This window comes from Hetaerina americana, unplaced genomic scaffold (genome assembly GCF_022747635.1).
Source record: "Hetaerina americana unplaced genomic scaffold, ioHetAmer1.1.p SCAF_53, whole genome shotgun sequence".
NCBI lineage: Eukaryota > Metazoa > Arthropoda > Insecta > Odonata > Calopterygidae > Hetaerina > Hetaerina americana.
The window spans coordinates 1,774,806-1,793,950 of NW_027287128.1; the positions used below are offsets into that span (position 1 = coordinate 1,774,806).

General features: G+C 34.3%; 1 protein-coding gene across 10 annotated transcripts in view; it reads right to left on the reverse strand.

Moving 5' to 3' along the window:
* ens (MAP7 domain containing protein ensconsin) overlaps positions 1–19,145 on the reverse strand; it is a 202,334-nt gene that overhangs the window by 5,824 nt on the left and 177,365 nt on the right. For all 10 annotated transcript variants that reach the window (XM_071593201.1, XM_071593200.1, XM_071593196.1 and 7 more), the window contains 7 exons: positions 13,650–13,922; positions 10,523–10,698; positions 9,311–9,638; positions 8,900–9,021; positions 7,404–7,538; positions 4,830–5,066; positions 3,217–3,626 (listed from right to left, as the gene is read on the reverse strand). In XM_071593201.1, the coding sequence (XP_071449302.1) occupies positions 3,217–3,626; positions 4,830–5,066; positions 7,404–7,538; positions 8,900–9,021; positions 9,311–9,638; positions 10,523–10,698; positions 13,650–13,922 (1,681 nt within the window). The remainder of the gene's footprint in view (positions 1–3,216; positions 3,627–4,829; positions 5,067–7,403; positions 7,539–8,899; positions 9,022–9,310; positions 9,639–10,522; positions 10,699–13,649; positions 13,923–19,145) is intronic.

Below are 19,145 nucleotides of genomic sequence, written 5' to 3' on the forward strand. Positions count from 1 at the left end.
AAACGGTTTTCCTTCTTTGAAATATTCTTGAAATAAAGTTAACTGAAATCGCAAATACCTGAAAACATTTAACACCTGCATGGGAATGGTTAACTTTGCCATTTTCACAGAATTAAGTGAAAATAAGAAAGTGTTTCATTGCATGAAGCCAGATTCTTCTGTGCTTTTATTGAGAAAACTAATTGCATGTTAAGTGAGAAAAATTTTGCAAAAGTGTTCAAGATAAATTTAAAAATATAAGACATAATATTAATTGAAGGAATCAAAACGACACACGAAAGTTTACCGACCTATGGAAGTAATGGATATGGTCTTGGAAGTAATGGATCTTGTGCAAAAATAGAAAAGGAAACGGCTGTTCAGCTGAAATGCTTAATCATACTTCTTATACAAATTCTGAAAGCAAATTAATTTTTTGCAATGAATTGGTATAAGTTTCTTAAGTCTTTTCATCAGTACTTCTTTTTACTTTTGTGTCACGTTCTGTCATGTAAAGGCACCTAAGTGTCTACAACCCTAGTTGTAGTCCAGAGACTTACTCAAGGAAACACCTACCTATTACACACTGCGAGTTGCCTGTGGGGATATTACATTTCCAGAATTTGATTATGTAACTGTGGTTTTCAAATCTATTCCTCAAGGGTCCAAAAAATGTTTATGATTGTAAAGGGAAAATACAGGTTAGAGAAAGTTGTAATCACCCAAGGCTCTGAACAAATCATTACTTTAAAAATAGATGAAAGAGTGAAAAATACTGACTCTTTCTGAGCAAAACTATATTTTACGGAAATATAGAGTAAAACAATGTTATAAAATCTCTGAGCTTAAGTTTTATCATATGTGATAAAGAAAAAAACTGGAAATAATTTTCAATTCAGAGAGTCCAGAGGCCACCCAAGCAGAATATTTGATTTATTAATGGCGCCATAGCCTACTTAGCTGACTTATAACACTTAAAACGATACATCTCATTTAATGTATGACTTAAAAGTGATACTGGTAGTTTCACCTATATACTCATTTAAAGCTATATAAGTCATTTTCACCCCTATACTCATTCGGGGCTATTTAAGTGTAATATTTACATTCGAAGATCCCATGTTTCCCATACTTCGAGGGTCTGAGACTTTACAGTATTGAACTCCTTCCTGGAAACTAAAAACTAATTTATCCCCTTGCATTCCATGGATTAATCACCTTGAATTCAATTAAATGAAAAATATTTCTAAAAGGTCCATCCAAAAAATTAAACTATACAGAGGGCTTCAATAACCAGGTGGCACTCCAAAGCAACCTGTAAAAGAAATAGCTGCAACAACTTGGGTTCCTGGCAAGGAGAATTATACTACGAGGGTCATCCGGAAAGTAGTACCCGTTCGTGCCGCATGAAGTGCTGACGACGCGAGTAGCCGCTGGACGAGGTCAGATAGCTTCAGTGGCTTGTCTGCCTTCTCTGAGCCAAGTTGCGTGACGCTAGCATTGCCTGTGTTGTTTCTGTGATTGTTTACAATGTTTAAAAAAATTGAGAACGCCGCCAGTTGTGAAGTGAGGGCAGTGATTAAATTCCTCAATGCAAGAAACGTTCGCCCATGTGATATTCATCGCCAATTAAAGGAGGTGTATGGAGACAATGTAATGGACGAGTCGTCTGTTCGGCGGTGGTGTCGCAACTTCAACATGGGGAGGGGGAACACACACGACGATGAGCGTTCGGGGAGACCGTCTGTCATTACAGACCAACTGGTGAGCTCAGTTGACGAATTCGTGAGGAACGATCGGCGCGTCACAATTGATGACATCTGTGAGCATTTTCCCAATGTTTCTCGAACAATTGTTCATGAAATTGTTAAACACCATCTGCATTATGCAAAAATTTGTGCAAGATGGGTCCCTCGCGTATCTCAATGAGCTGGCGGCGAAGGACTATGCAGCAGGAATACAGAAACTTGTCACACGTTATGACAAATGCCTTAATTTGCTTGGAGATTATGTTGAGAAGTAGTTTAAAGTATCCTCTTTCAAATAAAATTTTTTATGTTTGTTAATATTTACTTTTGTGTCTTTATTTCACGAACGGGTACTACTTTCCGGATGACCCTTGTATATACTCTTATCATAGAGACAACACCATAGAGATACATCATAGAGATAACACTGAAACAGAATTACATAAAATCTGGGAGTTGAGAAAAGAAAAAACTTCACACTTGAACTAATCTAATTTTAAAATTTGACTGATTCTGACTCATTCAAACCACACATCAAATAGATTACCTTTGGATTTACAACCTTAGCTTGCAAAACATTTGTAACCTGGATAAGCAGGAAATGGAAACAACCCAAAAATGCAAATAATGAGGATTTTAAATGATACTTGTGCATCTCCTAACAAAAACCAACTGTGTCAGCTGCCCCCTGTGATCTAAAGGATAAAGAGTTCCATGCCTTGACTTCACCAAACCAGACTTAGCTTGAGGAACATAATTAAATTTATTTCAACTTCCTGAAACATCTTTTGCCAAATATGATTGATTTCTCCAATTTTTGATGCATAAGGACTTCATTTGTTGTGACATAACAAATGGACAGAAAATGTTATTGAAATTTAACATTTCTTGATTATTTAAAAACTTTAGGCACTGTGAGGCTGAACTGATAGATCTGGGCACCTACTGATATGTACTCTCTGGAACTTTTTGGAACTAAAAAAATGTCACACATGCTAGTTTGTAGCATTTACAAATGCCAGCTGAAGACTTTCATTAATTTACAAAATATTCCAAATATCAAGGAATCTAGTATCAATACTAAAACAGGTTTTTCACAAAAATGTTTAGAGGTATTCCCATACCATTGACTCATATGTACTTTCCTGCTTGAAAACAATATTTATAGGAGTTTTCTCAAGTTTCTTCATGTTTCCCTTTTTTTCAAGATACTGAGCAGCCTTATCAGTAGTAATAATACTGAAAAGGTGACATCACAAAATGATGAACAAGAATGGTTTTCTAATCCCAAGGGCAGAACTTGAATTGAAATTTGATGCAGGCTTGCAATATCACAGACAAAAAAGATGGCTTCCCTACCTGAAAATAATAACAATCACAAAAGAGCTAAATTTCAGACATTCATGGAAGCAACCACAATGTCTTATACATATCTTCTTCCTAGGAAGTGTGACCAAACAAATATGAACCAAGAAAGAACTTCACTCACACATCATCCACATTGGCAAATGCTGGCCCAAAGTCCATCCCATTCCGGTGGCCATTGGTTTGTAACTTAGGTTTAGAAATTTCTGTTCCATTATTGTTCAACATTGCTTGTAGAGGATTCACATCACTGTCCCCAATCAACAGGTTTGTGCCACTATTGACTGAATTCTCAGCATCATTTCTAGAAGATACAGGGTGGCCAGGGGAGGTGCCTTGATTAGAAGGACTGCCCTCTGTAGTTGTTGGCTCAGATGAAGATGCTGATGATTCACCGGCAGTTACTCTCTGCCCATCCCCAGCACCTTGCAGCATCATCATCTGCTCTTCATCTTCACCCATTACAGATGACTGTGGCTGATCACTTATCTCTTTCCTTTCCTCTGAAGGAGTGTCTTCCTTATCCTCACCGCCCTATAAATGATTCCACAGAATACATGCAATGAAATGGCTTAGGATGGACCAGAGCATTCAGATATCAGTAAGCACTGATATTAGTCATTCCTCAATTAGTCTAATCCTTATTCCATTACATAACTTCATTCATGACTGTTTATTAGTAGAATTATACCTTGTTTTAGTGCCAACTGACCTTGGCTTCTACACACTTAAAATTAACATACATTTTTACAAGGAAATTCAATTGACAAAAAGACAACTGAACAAATTAATAAAATTATCCTTTTTTAAACATTTCCTTAAAAAAATCTTGATTACTTGAAATTAGTTGATATATTTCATGAGTTTCTATTAAAATGACTGATCTTGCATTGCTGAAAAACATATATTAAACTTTGAGGGGGAATTGGAAATAACCATGTGAACTAAGGCATGGAATAAAGATAGGAATATCAGCAATTTAGAACATAACAGAATGGCAAGTTACCCTTTTTTAATACACACAACTATGATTTTCTCATTTTGTGCACACAATACTGAATACGAAATACAATGGGGAAACAAATTAACAACAAAAATGTTATGAGAAATTGGTAACTGTGGATAATCAAGACCAATCTTCCAAGTTTATTCATATCATTTAAAAAAATCATTGAACTGCCACAAACATTGTCAGAGCAAAACGTTCTATTTTGAAATTATTGCATTAGTTTTATTAGCAAGGTCCGGCTTGGCTAATTTACCTCTAAATACAGTAAAACATACACATTATTATTTCAGTTACAAAGGGAATTTCATTTGGATTAATTTTACAATGGTTAATCACAATTTGGTTATTAAAAAAAGATAACCTGGTCTCTTATTTTCCCATTTGTCCTTTTTTTGGATCTTGGAGAATCAAATTAATTTGATATTAAAGCAGACAGACAGAGAATTTCAAAGATGATAAATTAAAAGGTTCTTGGACTGTTAAAAGTGGTTACATGCTTGCCTGGTTACCAAAAACTTGCACATTTTTAACATTAAATCCTAGCCACACTACTCGGACAAGGTTCATCTAAAAATAAAGTATCAAATTGGTAATTTCAGTTCTATGCTATAGGAATGCCAACTTTTTTCACACTTACTTAACAATGATTTGCATTATATTAAACTATCTGAGCACATCACCCCTGTGCACCAGGAAGCATGGCTCATATTGATTGTTTGGTTGGTTACCTTGGTTGGAGTTGATGTAGGTGTGGCTGCTTTGGCACGAGTGCGCAGCATAATGGCCTCTACACGCTTCCTCCTCATCTGCCTCTCCTCCTCTTCCTTCTTCAGCCGTTCCTCCATCTCTTGCCGCTGCCGCTCTGCCTCCTCCCTTGCTTTCTTATCTTGCTCCTCCTTTTCTGCTCTTGCACGTGCTTCCTCTTCCCTCCTCTGTGCCTCCTCTCGTTCCCGTTTTTGTGCCTCCTGTTTGGTAACGTTTGAAGAGATTTTCATTAGTAAGGGGATGACTCCACCCATACAGTGAAATTTTAGATACAGTGCAATGTAACATTATAACTCTTCCATGTGTTTTCATACTAATTAGAAAAGACACCTTTGCAAAAACCTATCCTCATCTATTTTAATTCAACAGTCAAGAGACCACCAATACAATACTTGCCAAAATATATGGGTTCACTACTGAATAAATGATTCATCGATCTCAGAAAATAGCCTGGAGCAAACACAAACCAAAACCTACACTAATTTATGTAAAATATTAAAATAAGTTGTTATTAAAAACCTATTAGAATCCCTCACATAAGGGTGCTCATTAAAGCAAAACACCAGAACCTCTAATTAACAAACTCCTTTCTCACAAACAAATGCTCTAGACCCACCCCTAAGGACCCAAGTCCCATTTAGATTATAGATAGAACAACCTCTATATAACAAACTCCCATATGAAAACTCCTGAATTACAGTTAAATTTAAAATACTTTGCCTTTCCACATAAACCACTTTCATAACGACCTAGGTTTCGTCATGGTATAACATGATGTAATACCATAACGAAACCTAGGTCGTAATAAAAGTGGTTTATGTGGAAAGGCGAAGTATTTTAAATTTAATTTCAATATGAAGAATTTCCACCAAGTGACGCCAGAAACTGTTTCATTCCTGAATTACAGAGTGAAACTGCAATTCATTACTCTAACATTTACTCTAAAACATATACCTTACAAATACTTCAGTAGTCCCTCTTAACTCAAATATAATAACTCTTGCTTTCCATTTTCACATGAATTTTTTTAAACCTCTGAGGCTTAGTCAAAGGTGAGCATTGAATATTTCAACTAAAGATATCTTTATTTAAGTGATTAATATTCAAAACTGCCAATTGGACAACCAATAGTCAGAATTGAAGTAGTGAATAAAAAGAGCCCTTTGCCTAAATCCTAGTACTTGTCCTCTGATGGTTATAATGGTTGATGCATCTCTTGAGTTGACAGCACCTGCATGGGTAATTTCTGAGAAATAATTTTTTCAAGTAGAGGAATAATTCTATTATCAGCTGAGCTCAAGGTAAGTTTCTTAAGTTAAAGCGCTCAAAAATGTCATCCCTGGCAGTGAATTAGTTCCTTTCTAAAAACAATACCATTTTGTATATTTTCTAGTCCCATTTTTAACTAGCTCAACTCTCCACATGAAGTGCATGCCGATGCAAATCATTTTGGGGTATTGTTAATTAGTTATGAGTTTATAATGTGGAACACTTGGATATAATGACTGTAGTAGCAGATTTTGCCAAATATGTGAAAAGCATGTTGCAGCCTTTAAATTCAGTTTTGGTGATTAGTGGATCTATATTCAATGTTGAACTCACAAATCGAATGTGCCAGTTAATTTATAGACACTGAAGAATACAAACAATTCAAAATTGAAGAAAGAAATGGAAAAAATGTCCATGATACCCCTATACCACAAGTTCAAACTCTCGGTTTAGTACATTCTACTTAGCAGGCAATGTTTGCTCTTGAATGAATTCTATTACCTCAATTCAGTGCAAGGTAATACTTGTCAAGGAACATGGGAAATTGCTATATGAGGGATCCAGGTATCCATTTTAAAAAGCGACCAGCAACATGAAGAAATAACTTCACCAAAATCATAAAGGATTCAAGTGTTCTAAAATAAACATCTGGCTGTTATATCTTTTGTTTCATTACATTTTATAACAGTGAATTTCCTTTGAACTGCTTCTCAAACTTCCTGAATAGGAACAATAGCCTGATGGTTAAAATTTTTCAATTGTTTGAGTATGGGGTTAACCAGAAAAAATTAAATAAAATTCAAAACAAAATTAGCAAAACTCATATTATTTATAAACAAAATTCAAAAGTCACATTAAAAACTCACATTATGGAATTTCCAGTTTTTACATGATAAGAGTTCAGTAATTTTCTCATAGGAGGCAGGAAGAATGGGAGATGGAAGAATTGATTGATTGATAGAAGAATCACGGATTGTAGGACTAAAGAAAGGGGATATGGCTTGCATATTATCAATGGACCCATATTAACAACTTTTTGCCGAACATCCTAGATTATGCTGGACATGGAGGTAGTTCAGACCCATAACAAAACAATTATAGGATGGGAAGGAGCCACATCCTTCACTAGACATTAGTCGTGGATATCAACCATGGGAGCAGTCATTAGAGGAAAATGAGGATGTCATCCAGGAGAAACTATTAAATTACTGAATTTTGATTTTTAACCAAAAATAATTGCTTAGAAATACAGAAAAACTATCGCTTACCTCAATCGCTTGTTGAAGACGCTCCTTCTCCAGCCGGCTTGCTTCTTCGAGTAGACGTAGCTGCTCAGCCTCAGCCCTCCTCTGCTCTTCTTCCTCTTTCCTCTGCCTTTCTTCCTCTAGCCTCTGTTCTTCTTCCTGCAACACAAATGACATTTTTAGTAAACTGTGCTTACATTTCACACTCTATGTCCAGTTAGGGTATTTGGGTTATCACACTGTAATTTCATAAATCATATCATAAATAGTAAGAATGAGAAAAATCCTTATCAAATGCCATGAAAATTTTCATAATTTTTAGTGAAAAGTATATCCATGTAATCAAAGGTTATTTATCAACTATTAATCTAAAAAAAACAATTATTAAGCTACAATGCACTATTAAATCAATGAGAAATTATGTGCATAATGAGTTATCTATCTGAGCATTCATGCACAGATAGTTAATCATACAAGTTATTGCATATTACTATGTTTTTTAAATATCACAAGCAAAATCAGAAAATGAGAACAGGCGGTGATATTGCTTCAGCAGATCAACACCGCTTGGCTAAATTAAATATATAATATCACCGTTTGCTGTTACCACATATTTTAAATTAATTTCTTTACCTTCACTTGAATACCACAATAAAAGTGGAATCATTAACAAACAGACAATGCTAAGTGTCAATGATTCCTTAAATACAGGTTACGGATAACTTTTCCGTATCTTTAAATAAGAGAGAAGCCAAACCAAAACATGAATAGCAGAAAAACAATCTTAAAAATAGATATTCCCAAGTCAACTGTAGACAAGACACTTTAATAAATATTAGGTGATTTCAGAAGCTGAAACATGAGCAGAATGAGGGATCTAGATTGATGGGCCCAGCAGAGGAGGAGATAATTCAGGGAATATATCTATAACTGCTCTCCTCACCTGTCTATGGCTAGAGCTGCTTATTCCAGTCACGTGATTAAGTTTTATGTTTTATTCACATCTTTTTCACCAAAAACTACTATGGGAATTAGATAATTCTTAAGATTGGATTTAACATGCATGCTGGGTATTCTGCAATACGCTAGGTAAAAATATAAAACAACTATCTGATCCTACTTTAAAAAAAGTGGTCACTAAATAATCTATGATACAGGGATATATGATATTCAAAAGTAAGTTCTACTTAAGAAGCATGTTTACAAGCTGAAGCAACATCAGCATAGTTTTTTACTTCTCTAAATCTGAATTGACCCCCTACTTATTCATTTTTGCTTTCATTCTAGTGTCAATAAAATTTCAAATTCCTCTTTTTAAGTCCCATTTATCTTTATTTAAAAATGGGCACATCAACTACCGATTTACTTAGGAAAACAGGATTTCACTATTTTTGGACTCTGAAATTGCCATTCTCTTTTGTGAGGAAAGTGTCCAGCCATTTTCTCTGGAAACATACACAATAGATACCCTCTCTACTGTGGGATACAATTTTTGCACCATATCTCTAACACACACTTACCAGCCTTAGCCTCTCAAGTTCAGCTTCACGCTCAGCCTGTTCTCTTGCAAGTCGCCTTCGTTCAGCCAGGGCTGCTTTAGCTTCTTCCTCAGTTGTGATACGCGTCCGGGCAATCATTGACGCTGAAACAATGAATTGCACATCAAGTGAAGCCCTTAACATAAACGTTTTAATGGTTGGAACAAGTTTATTTTGCTTGGAAGGATTTTGCACAAGCAAAGGATATAAACAAATGTGTGTAATAATTAAATAATAGATCAAGGACATTTGCATTAATTTGTCAAATCTTTCTAATAGAGCAATGAAAAATTAAACATTTCCAACTTAACACACACAGAATGACTGTTTAACCCAGGTTAAAAACACAATAGGATCTATTCCATTTTTCCAGCACACCTATAATGAACTCACCAGTCATATCAACATCCTGACTAGACTCCTGGCTCCCTTTGTCCAGCTCCTTATCCATATCTTTCTCCTCTATCACTTGCTTCTCCTCCTTTTCCTCCAACTCTGCCTTCTCCTCCATTTTACCCTCCTTCTCTTCATCCACATAACCTTCATCCGCTTCACCCTCAACTGGCTTCATTTCATCTTGCTTCTCCATTCCATCAATGGAAGTCACCATCTCATCCTCCTTCCCTGGTTTCTCTTTGACCTCTTCCTCTGGCTCTGTAATAGCTTTCTGCTGCTGCACAGGCTCTGCGGGGGAGTGGATTGGGCTGGCTTTGGGAAAGGTCTGAATTGTAAAGAATGTAAAGGAAACTATTACACGCCTGTCCCTCTTAAGTGCTAATAAATGCACGCTTACAAATATGTAATGATTGGGGAAAATAAAAAAATAATGGCTTATATGCTGTCCATTTTAATTTTTTAAATTAGTTCAAGGAGTATTTTATATATTGCACCACATCTAAGGTGAGGAGGAAATTTGACACAGAAACATTGGGCAGGGGGTTACAAGGTGATGTGTAGGGTTTAGATAAACTGTGATGTCAAAGATGAAAAGTATCTGAATTGAACATAATAAAGATTAAAGATATCAATTCATTGCTTTAATACTTCTCTGGATGGGAGTTATAACACTTTAGCAACTGCCGTTATTGATTCTATAAAAGCAAAACATTGCTGATGGAGAGGCAAGACTTCTTCAAACTATTCCAAGCATATTTGTTTTATATACACACAATTATTTCTTTTGGAACCAAGAAACTCATCCTTTTTTCAAAATAAATGTCAAAGATTTGAAAGATGATGAGTTTACACAATCTTGATAATTTTGCAACAGAAAATAGTGAGCAAGGAATTTAAAATCTTCACTTTCAGTAATAACATCTTAAATTTTATCTAGCTTGAATTATTATTATTATTAAAAATACACATGTGCTGATAGACATTGTCAGGTGGCACACAAGTCCCACCACACACAAGAATGATATACATAACTAGAGGTATTCTACTATAGATTACCATAACTGATGATTATCTGAATCTTCACCCATTCAGTGAAAATATAAAAGTGAGAACTGACCATTTTAAAATCTAGTAGGTTGCTATTAAAAAAAAGACAACTTTACACAATTGAGGACTTCTCCCAGATTACTAACTGCAAAAACGGCATACCTTGGTAGTGACCTTGGCAGATTGTTGTTTCTCAGTTGCTGCAGGAGTACTCTTTTTAGGCTGAGCAACACTTTCTGCTGGCTTTGGAGCTGCCTTCTTGGCTGATGGTGGTTTGGGAGGCTTTGTACCAGCATCCTTTTCTGCAGAACTTTGAGTTCGAGACCTATTATCTGATGCTAGAAAAGATAAAAATGAAGAATATTAATGATGATGACCATGAGAGTAATTTGAGGAAAATATTAAAATTAGCCAATCATTTCATAACACAACTAATGTTTAATTTTTTTGGGAAAAAATATTTCAAAGGTATCCAAGTGCCCTACAAACAGGGCTAATGATATTCTAACATTTCCTGGAGATTTTTTATTCACAAAATCATTATTCAATTCCCCCACAGGAAGCCATTCAACTCTTTTCAACAGAAAAGGGCAATATTCTCTCCATGACACTGGGTTAAAAACATAAACAAGTGTAAAAGATGGGCCGATAGAAATCCAGGTAATTATTAGAAACTGTTCCGATACACATACAGAAAATGGAAGAACATGCACTAACTATAGAGCAGGCATGTGCTAATCAGCATACGAGTTTGCTTGATTTAATTACCTGGTTAAAATGAATGTGCTACATTTACGGTAATATCAGAAATCCAAACCGCAAAAACTATCCTCTATAATATTGAAGTTTCCATGCCTAATTCATGCCTAAAGAAACTTCTGGGTAACATCATTTCAACTTATTTAAATATTACAGTGGAAAGAATACATGTCAAATATTCTTTAACTGAGTAAAATCTTAAGACGAAAATATTGTGTTGCATCTTTGCTTTTTGTATAGCTCTTTTAATTCTTTCAACAACTAAATAAATATTTGAGGAAAATTGTTAACTTCATCAAATTTTTTTGTTAAATGCAGGGCTGACTGGACTTATAAAATGTACCACAATATTTACTATAAAGAGAATCAATAACAAGATGTAACATAATAGAGAATTGCACTAAAAACGAGTTATTAGTAAATAAAATTAAGAGTGAATGGAATTGAACTGAACGAAGTTTGAAGCCATCCATTGCACCATCAATTATTCTGTGTGCATATTGAGCAACAAAAGTATGTTTAAATATCTCTAAATCAATCCTTCATCTCTGCCCATAAGATTCTAACTTGAGCACTTTTTTCCCTTTGTAATAAAAAAATGCCACTATCATTAAATATTACCAGAAATTAAAAAGCTGCATGATGAAGAAAAATCAAAGATAAACATTACACCAATTCAATACTTCCACTATTTACCATTGAATTGATTATTTTACCATCATGACTATATCACCAATGCTGTTTCTCGAGGCAATTGTTTCTAACTTTCCCTGCACTCTGGTGCCAAAGGTGCCCAGTGGAATCCTGATACAATAAGTACGGCATACAAGGAAAATCTTGATATATCAGTAATGCCCACAATACAATTCATTGTTCTATAATTATCATGTAAATTGAATTGGTAGTAGTGAGGTTTACACACTGCACCCACAGTGATTGCTCAACATTGCAAATGAATCAACATCTACATAAAAATGGAAATTATTAAACTGGATCAATATTTAATGGTTAATAAATTTACAGATTTTCTTCTGTCTAATCTTTTCCATTGGTGAATTCCAGGTTTGCATGCTTTTGCGACTAGTTTGTGATCAATGGAACAGTTTCAGTCAAATGTGGCACCGTTTGCCATGGCTTGTAAACAGATTTAGACTAAAATTCTGGACATCAGATCATCTGTCCTTTTCAATTAATTTTGTCACATTGATTACCCAACACAATGCCAAATTATTTTTTGTTTTATAGTATTTAGGTGATGCTTTTGATAATAGAAATATATTATGGCACAAAGGAATACCAAATACACAAATTTCCTTCAATTTCGTTGCATAACTTCAGTCCGATTCCTACAGATGTCCAAGAGATCAAGTAAAATTCACAGTTCTCCAGGTTGCTCAACACACTCAGTGAAAAATTTAATTTGGCACAGCATTTAATCACTAGAATAATATATTTACCACATTTCAGCCCTTGGATTCAGTAATAGTAATCCGGAGATTTCAATATCTTTGTGCTAACCCAAAGGTTACGGGCTGTCATTTCAGACATGGTAGCCAAAAAACCTCAGGCTTTGAGAAATATGATCACAAACCAAGAATGACTCTTCAAAATCAGTCCATATTTAAAAAAATGAGACTGTCACTAAGATTTACCAAAGGAGTTAGATGGAGGAACACTACATTACATTATTACATATTTAAACAATGTTACATTAAATAGGGCAACATGATGCTCATAAAGGAATATTTATATAGAAGGAAAATTATATATTCCTTTTTCCTAACATATAGGGAAAAAAGTATCCGTCACATCTACGCCACATTAAATCAAAACAACTCGCATAGTGAGTGACCTCAAGATCCTTGAATTTACATTAACATACCATTGATAAAATAACTGAGCATAAACAGGAAGCAGCTTTTAGATCAAGTAACATGATACATTTTAAAATTTCATAAGGCAGCATAAAAAATATGGACATGAAAGGAAAAAATAAGCTCATAAAATCTTTAAAAAAAAATATTGGTCCCAAAATATATATAGTATGTGCAATAAAGGCAGCATTTAGTGGAATGGTGTATGGTGTTAAGTGGCAATGCAACTGATTTTCATCAGAATGGTCAAGCTTTCTTCTTGAAGAGAAAATGGTCACAGAAGGCGAGATTATTTAAGACCATGTATTATATAACAATGACAATACATATATATACAGAACTTTAAAGCTGAATTTATGTTGCAAATAGCATATGTACAATTCATAATGACAGGCTTACCAAATGCCTTCAAAATGATCTAGAAACTTGGAAAAATCTAATTACCATTTTAAACTAATAAAATATTTATCTATCAACATAAAAAAGTAAAGACATCCCATACATTAAATGCACAAAAAGATACAATGATATTATCTAGGACATTAAATTTCTAGTCATTTTCAAATATGTCCACTGGTTTCCCATAAATTAGTGTCTTTAGATCCTTAAAAGAAACAAAAGTCTAAAATGAAAATTTATTATGAGAAACTTCTCACATGTTCTGCTGCTACTACGAATGTCTCGGGATCCCACTGGTGACATTGTCGGCTCATGGGACACACCTGTGATGGCAATGCTGACTGGACGAGGCTTTCTTGTGAAGGGAGCAGAAGTGGGCGACGCAAGGGGAGTGACATGCGAGGCAGGGGAAAGTGGGAGGTGGGGGCGATGGCGGAGGCTGACACCGGAGCCAGCAGAGCTATGCACACTGAGGGCAGAGAGAGGGCGGGAGGGGGAGGAAGGGGTGGCATCTCCGGAACGCGCCACTCCTGGCAGATGGATGCAAAGAAGCCAATATGCAAGTGAGAAGTTATTTACAACAAACTGTACATGTTAAATTGGAATAAATGAGAAAATACTTATGCATAACATGGCCCCCCATTACAAATCACTGATTTTTTCGCTAGAAGTTATCAATAAAGCTTAATTAATGAATAGTTGAAACAATTTCTGTTAGCATCATTGTTTCAAACAATACTACACTTTAAAATGACAACTGCTTCCCCTGCATTGATGACCAAAATTTATTTCACAAAAAATCACCTTTAAAAGTACTATTAAATAACATCAAGCTTCATTGGAGATAGAAAATAAGTGGGCATAATAAAATTATTACTAATACTGTAATGTCCAACATATAACCCCCTCTGAACACAAGCTTCTCTGACAAACTTCTCCCTCTCTGGCTTTAAGTCGAGTCTCGGATAAGATGTAATTTTCATTAATACCATCATTCCCTTACTAAAAGTTGAACCATTAGTATTAGAAAAACAACTTAATTAATCTGATCGTGATGCAGTAATATCCTTGGATATTCTAAGTAAATGATATTCCATACTAACTTGCCAAGTTTCAATAATTTTATCTTTATATGGATTTAATGGAGTTACTAGTCCTCAGGTATTATGTATACAACTAAACCCAAGTCACTATTGATAAATCCACATTTTAGTAATTCAATAAATCATGAATTAATTCCACAAGTTATATTGGACAAATGAACTTAAACATCATATTAAAATGAAAATTCTGTTCTTGAATTTTTCTTGCACTTTATTTCACTTGTAACTTGAAATTTATCATCTGGTAAGGAGTGACATACCATCAGATACATGCATAGGATCTATTCCTTACAATGGCATTTCAGCTCGTATTGCTACACTGGCCACAATATCTATTCAAGAACTTAATACTGTTTTTAAGGATTTTTTTCTTTTTTGTTTCTTTCATATTGAGTTTTCATCATTTTTAAACTGATGGGATTAACAGTGGTAGTATGAAAGGTTCTCGGAATCACCAGCAGATGTCAGCACTAGCGCAACAAGTTTCCTGTGTAGTAATAGGTAATCCTTTACGAGTAAATATGTAACGAGTCAGGCCTCGGGGAAGATATCTGTTGCTCCTGTGCAGTGATTTGTGAAGATAGAAAAAATTGAGATTTGAGCAGTGATTTAATACCTCATAAAGAAAGGTTTGAAAGCAAAGGAAATTCATGCCGACTTACAGAATGCTCGGGGTAAGACTGCTTCTTCATATTCACCTGTTGCCAAGTGGACAAAGGAGTTGAAGTTTGATCGGTAAAGCTTAGAAGATGATTTGTGCAGTGGTCGGCCAAAATGTGTCACTACCCCAGATATTATTGCCAAAGTGCATAAAATGGTCATGGAAGATCACTGACTGAAAGCGTGAGAAATTTCTGAAGCTGTACAGATGTCATCTGAATGGGCATATCATATTTAACAGTGATATTGGATACGAGAAAATTATCTGCCACATGATGCTGTGACTATTTACAAAGGATGACATATGTATCAGAATGGAAATTTCTGAACAATGTTTGACCCATTTTGAGTGCAACCAATTAGGCTTTCTGCACCCATTTGTGATGACAGATGAAACTTGGGTCCACTACTATACCAAAGACAAAACAGCAGTCAAAGCAGCGGAAACATGTTAATTCACCACCACCAATGAAAGCAAAGGCAATACAGTCCACTGAAAAGGTTATGGCTTCAGTTTTCTGGGATGCAAAAGGGACTCTGTGGATAGATTATCTTTCCAATGGACAAACAATTGCTGGAAAATACTACGCTAACCTCCTCGACCAACTAAAGCAAAAGATACATGAAAAAAGGCTAGATTTGGCAAGGAAGAAAGTCATCTTTCATCAAGATAATGCACACCCACACAAAACTATCGCTGCCATGGCAAAAATACGTGAACTAAGATATGAATTGTTGCCAAACCCACCTTATTAGCCTGATTTGGCTCCATTAGACTCCCTAAGCTCAACATTTTCCTTGGTGGACAGAGATTTTCTTCATACAAAGAACTAACACCCAAAGAAGACAGGTATTTTGCATGCTAAAGGAATCTAATTTTGGACATGGGATCAAAACATTGGAATATTCCTGGACCAACTGCATTATTGTACAGAGAAACTACATTGAAAAATAAAAAAAATTCACTGAGGTAAGTGGTCTATTTCTAATCCATTCCGAGAACTTTTCAAATTACACTCGTACATATTGTGTAGGCATATTTATCAAAATGATACGTGATGAGGCCAGTCAATTTTAAAAACTCTTCTTGGAATTACAAGATAATATTTAAAAGAAGTATGTTTTTATTTGCATGATGAAACATTATTTGGAAATGAATCATGCACAGGCACAGAGTAATGTGGGCAATTCATATCAAATAGCATATTAAGTTTTTCAGTAAAAATATTCTCTTATGCATGAAAATTATCCATGACTATTACTGATTAAGGTCTATTTCCTGCACCTGCTTCATGTGTGTATTATTTCATAATTTTTCTGGTAATTTTCAGCAGCTGGCAATAAAATTCCTGATGAACCTTCCTTTTTTAGTTCTTAACCATCACCATCCAACCTATCATATTTTATAATTGATATTTTTTCAAAAAAGAGGGCTTATGTTAAGAACATTACAGTAAATTTCCACAAGGATTCTTAGTTGGATATGTACTTGACACACTTATTGCACAAAATTACAGATAATGAATGGATGCCTTGATCCACAGTACTACCTCACAATATGGATTTGAAGCAAACTCACATCATGAAAAAATGTTCATTTGACTAGATTTCATACAGAATTAAATTAAATGAGACAGTGAACATTGTGCTTTTCTTCAAAAATCAATTACCTATATGACTTGGGTAATGTCTATACAAAAACCAAGAAAATTCAACTTTCTAACAAAATGTGCACATGTAAACTAATCAGTTTATATTCAAATGCACTACAGTGCAAACTAATTTAAACACTATCGCTCTCAATCTAATATTTACAAAATCATGAACAGAATGCCACTATTGAGTTACATAATAATCTAACAGCACACAGGAATAAATGACTACCCTTGTGAAGGACAAAAAGTGACAATATTATAAGCCCATAAAATTTCAATAAAATCCATCCTACATTTTGCATTAATTTTAAAAGGTACCAAAGTGTGGTAATGCATAATAAAAATGTGATATTTAATAGTAAATACATTATACTGAATCAAGTGCATGATTTATTTATTTCCCAAACCTAATTTACACTAATTTTGCAATTAATACTGTAAAAGCAACATCCTTTTAAGACTTTTACCGACACCCTTATACTTCACAAGTACGGATCATTTCCTAAAGAGGGATAAGCAATTGCTGAATTTGCACAATGAATGTAACATATGTTCTTGTTTTTACACTTCATGCTAGAGTCCTTTGTCAGAACCAACACAACGAAGTGGATTCAGTACACAAAAAGCATGATTCTGGTGCATAACATCTGTAGACAATATGAAGCTTTAATCTGATTCTTGACCCAATTTAGAAGAGTAATGCTATATTTTGATGACACTTTCCAATAGTCAGTTGAATTTCAGTCTTTTTGAAAATGGCTTAAAATTGCTGAATAATACATAGTAACTAAAGCTAATGATAAAATTTGGGTCTGAAATAGTTCAGCAAGTACTTAAAGTAAAACTTCCATATTTTTTCAAATTAATAAGGGTATAAAATATATCATGTCAAATACATAAAAAAACGTTAGATAAAAAGTGTTCAGCAAAGAGTTTCCTAAGATTCCTCCACAAATAACTTCTAATTATAATGCACACGCATGTTTACAATTTTTGATAAATAATCTGGCAGGGCAATTTAAGCAGAGAGCATATATTGAGCATATATACATGTAGAAAATTGTTGCTTGTAGCAATAAAAGCATGGTAAAAGTCACTGTTTTCATCATAACAGTAATGAATTTCACTCTATTTAGTAATATTTTGGCAAATATACTGATAAACCTGAGGCATTTTTTATTAGAGAATTTTTAATTGATGGTATTAGCAGATTGTACATTTGTTAAATCAATTTATTAAGTCAAGAGTCAATTTATAAAGTCAAGGAAATATACTACTTATTTTACACGTTAATCCAATATTATACTTAATGCCCATTCCACACTTCTTTCGTATAAATTGACATAATAAATGCACTTTAATAATAAATTTTCCACACCAACAATTTCAAAGAGATTGATCAGAGAAAGAGAATATTAAGCCCTCAAAATACATATATATTTTTAATTTTGAAACCTGCCAAGGTTTTAGCGGGAAATTTTCAATAGAAAAGCAAAATACATAATTGTGAAATAAATTTTAATTTGCTACATGTGAACAGAAGTGTGGCCTTCAATAAATTAACCTTAAAAAAGAGTCACGTAGGTAGCTTCGCAAACTAAAGCATTTAAATAACGCCAATGCGCTTTAATTAGATACACATTTATGTATATTTTAACCAAAATGCTAAGTATGTACATCTCTGACCATCACTGGTTAGATCCCACCATTAGAGTATTGGTTACCCAGTAAAAACATTAATAGTACTGAGAAAAACATCAATTATTAAAACAATTGGAAAAAATTACAATTAGAGCCATGATGGATATGTTACATTTTTCAAATGCACAACCACCACCAATACCAACACCACCACCACCACCATCATCATCATCATCATCATCATCATCATCTCAAGAATTTATCCATGCAGAGAGCTTCAAAGGAGAACCTGAAACAGCTGAAATGAAAGGCAGACCAAATATCTTCCACATATTAACCTTCTGGTGCCCTTAATATTAATAGTAACAAGATTAAATTAATCTATTTTTATTTTTGAAAAATATTTAATGATATATGCACAAGCTAGCAAAACTTCCTTTTAACAAACATTGACGCAGCAAAAACTTCCTACAATAAAAATGAAACAAGATTCCGATGACAAAAATATTGGATCAAAATGTTAAGCGCAACTACTATTGAATGAAATCTTCTCATGATATTATCTAACTTGCATAACATGAAGCAACAGATTTTTAATCTGAGCAATTTCATTTTTATCAAAATATCATCTAAATTAAGAACGCATATGACATCAGTCGATAAAATATAAGCTTGTACTTACGAGGGTCATCCG